At 37.8% G+C, this 2,622-nt stretch overlaps 1 protein-coding gene across 1 annotated transcript; it reads right to left on the bottom strand.

The window, feature by feature from the left end:
- Window positions 1-241: 241 nt before the first annotated feature.
- Window positions 242-2,225, bottom strand: LOC132631561 (uncharacterized). Its single transcript, XM_060347141.1, has one exon. It carries the CDS (start codon window positions 1,842-1,844, stop codon window positions 498-500), a length of 1,347 nt encoding a protein of 448 aa, XP_060203124.1. The 5' UTR covers window positions 1,845-2,225; the 3' UTR covers window positions 242-497.
- Between the last annotated feature and the right edge of the window lie 397 nt (window positions 2,226-2,622).

Below are 2,622 nucleotides of genomic sequence, written 5' to 3'. Positions count from 1 at the left end.
AGGAACAAAAATTTCCCTAGCATGCTTCGTTGATCCCCCAACCTCACATGCTCTTTTGTGTGATATATAAATATTTCTGTGACATCAGACGTTCAATATCTCAGGAAACTGAAACACCAGAACACATGGTTCCGAAGGGAATAAGCTAAGATTAAACATATTCTGGTGTACTCACTGCAATTTATCCCCTGGACTAGAAATGGCAAAAGGACTGATAACTTAACAACAACTGCAGGAGAGCAAAGAAAAATGGGGTAAACTATTTATGCAAAACAATCAGTACTGATTCAGAATATCAGACTCAACAGTACAACAAAGTTAATGTTATTTCAGTAACTTTACAGGACATCACACAAGACCAATGGCCGAGTGGTCAACCAAAGGTTGAACTCTTCATTAAAGTAAGCTCTAAAGATCAAGGAAGGCTTGAGACAGCACTTCACACAACACTATGAACATACTTTCAAGGGCTTCTATATTAATGAGTTAAAAAAATTCTAACAGAACTTTTTGGCGAAAGACCTGATCACGGGCAATTTTGTGAATCTTCCTATTCCTTCACCTCGTTTCAACATCAGGCAACATGTTAAAGTAAAAACAAGTGCGAGAATCCGACCTCCAATAAGGCCAACTAGAACAGCCAAAAAGAGCGCAATATACATAGAATTATGCTCAATTTCACTCAAACCGTCTTCCCCGACAATGGTTGCCTTATCAATACCATTAAATGATTCTTCAACACTAACATCAGTAAGTCCTTTAGATGATTCTCCAGCACCACCAACAACCTCAACAATATTTGACTTATCATCTATTCCCACTGATGACACTATGCCAACATCGGATTTCATATTTGCTTCACTAGAACCTTCAATTTCCTTGCTTCCTTCAATAATATAATCTATCTCATCCAGGAGCATCATATGACTCTCCAATGCTAAACCTTTTTTCTTTCTGAACTTCTTTGGGACAAGTTTCTTCATTTTTGATTTGATCTTCGCCCTATGAGATTTCTTTTCCTTAGATTCACATCTAAATTCCTCTCCTTTCTCCATTACAACCCTCTCTACATCCACTCCTACACATTTCAATTTTCCATCACAAATGCACTCCTCAATGTTCTCCCTAACACATTGACTATCTTCAACATAAGTTTCTTGTACAACGTCAATTTCATCAAAGCAACCATCCTTTGACAACTCTTGGTGCTGCGATGGCGCCTTAAAAACACAATCTTCTTCTTCTGATTCAACCGCTTTGGCTCTAAACATCTCCCAAATACCTTGTATCATCAACCTAACCCTCCTTTGCACTCCAGAAAAGAATCCACCTAAATATTCCAAGAAAAACAACAAGAACGCTGACATGGTTATCCCAACCACAAGATTATTCATCCCTAAAACCAAAACCGCCACCAAAAACATCTTGAAAACAGCCACCAACCCCTGATTCATACTGACACCACCATTACACCACCCTTCTTCAGTCTTGTTCATCTTAAGGTTCTTGCAAGAATCTGGTTTCTCACCTTCACAGATCAAAGGAGAATCAGGTTTCTCACCTTTATCATCAATTATATACTCGGAATTGGACGGTAAATTTACAGGCGAAGGGGGAGGAGGGGGCGAAGGCGAAGGGGATGGAGGGAACATAGCAGGACTCGGAGGTTTGTTTTTCTTGGAGGGTTTCTTGAATCTTGAGCGATTCTTGACCACAAGATCCACAAGGGATGTTGGGAAACCGGTTTCCACCATAAGAGGAGATCCACTTTGACAATTCACATGATCTTTCACCAATTGTGAAATGCTTGTTTTCTTCACCTTCTTCCATGGAAAAGAAGGCATTCTTGATTGGGAAATTGGGGCTTTGAATCAAATTCAAAGCCTAAGTAACAGGTTCAATTCCTCTATATTAATACACCAACAACAACCCAGAAAAATTGTTTCACCTGGTGGGTATTTGTTAAAAGGGAAATTAGAAGCAAAAACCAAAGAAACCACCGACAAGGATGAAGAGGTGACGGTTATGATTGTACGGACATGCCATGATCTCTCTTAACAACAATATATATAGAGAAAGATTTATTGCCTGCCCACGCGTAAATTTAGAAGAAAGAAAGAAAGAGAATCCTAGAGAGAACAAAAATTGAAGGGGATAAACAGTCAAAAAAGAGGACTTCTTAAAGGTTGTTTACCCACTAACTAATCAATGGAAGACCTTGTTGTTGTTGGTAAAGAGAAATGGAAAACCTGTTTAGGTAATTTTAAGGAAATCCGCGATTTAAGTAGTATAAAAAAAAATTGAACCAAACTAGTATAAAAAAAAAAAAAAACAGAAGTAGTTCGTGCGTGAAAGGACCAAACTGCAAAATTGCAGCTTCTGCCTTTCACGCACGAAATTCGTGCGTTAAATGACCTTTCTTTTTTTCCTTGTTTTTTTCAGTGTTACCTTTCAAATCACATTTTTTTTCATACTTTGGGCAAAGATTAGTCATGTTTCAAAATCCCAAAATATCAATATTTTATATAAAACTTAATATCTTTTTTTGCGTACAATAATGTCGGCTCATTACATCAAGTCCACCTAAACGTTTGGATCGTCGTTTTAGGGGTTTTAAAGTGT

The sequence above is a fragment of the Lycium barbarum genome, chromosome 3 (genome assembly GCF_019175385.1).
Source record: "Lycium barbarum isolate Lr01 chromosome 3, ASM1917538v2, whole genome shotgun sequence".
Lineage (NCBI taxonomy): Eukaryota > Viridiplantae > Streptophyta > Magnoliopsida > Solanales > Solanaceae > Lycium > Lycium barbarum.
This window is presented reverse-complemented; position numbering and strand designations above follow the sequence as displayed.

Excerpts from the sequence above, each read along its gene's own strand:
- LOC132631561 (XM_060347141.1), bottom strand. The coding sequence starts at position 1,844 with ATGCCTTCTTTTCCATGGAAGAAGGTGAAGAAAACAAGCATTTCACAA.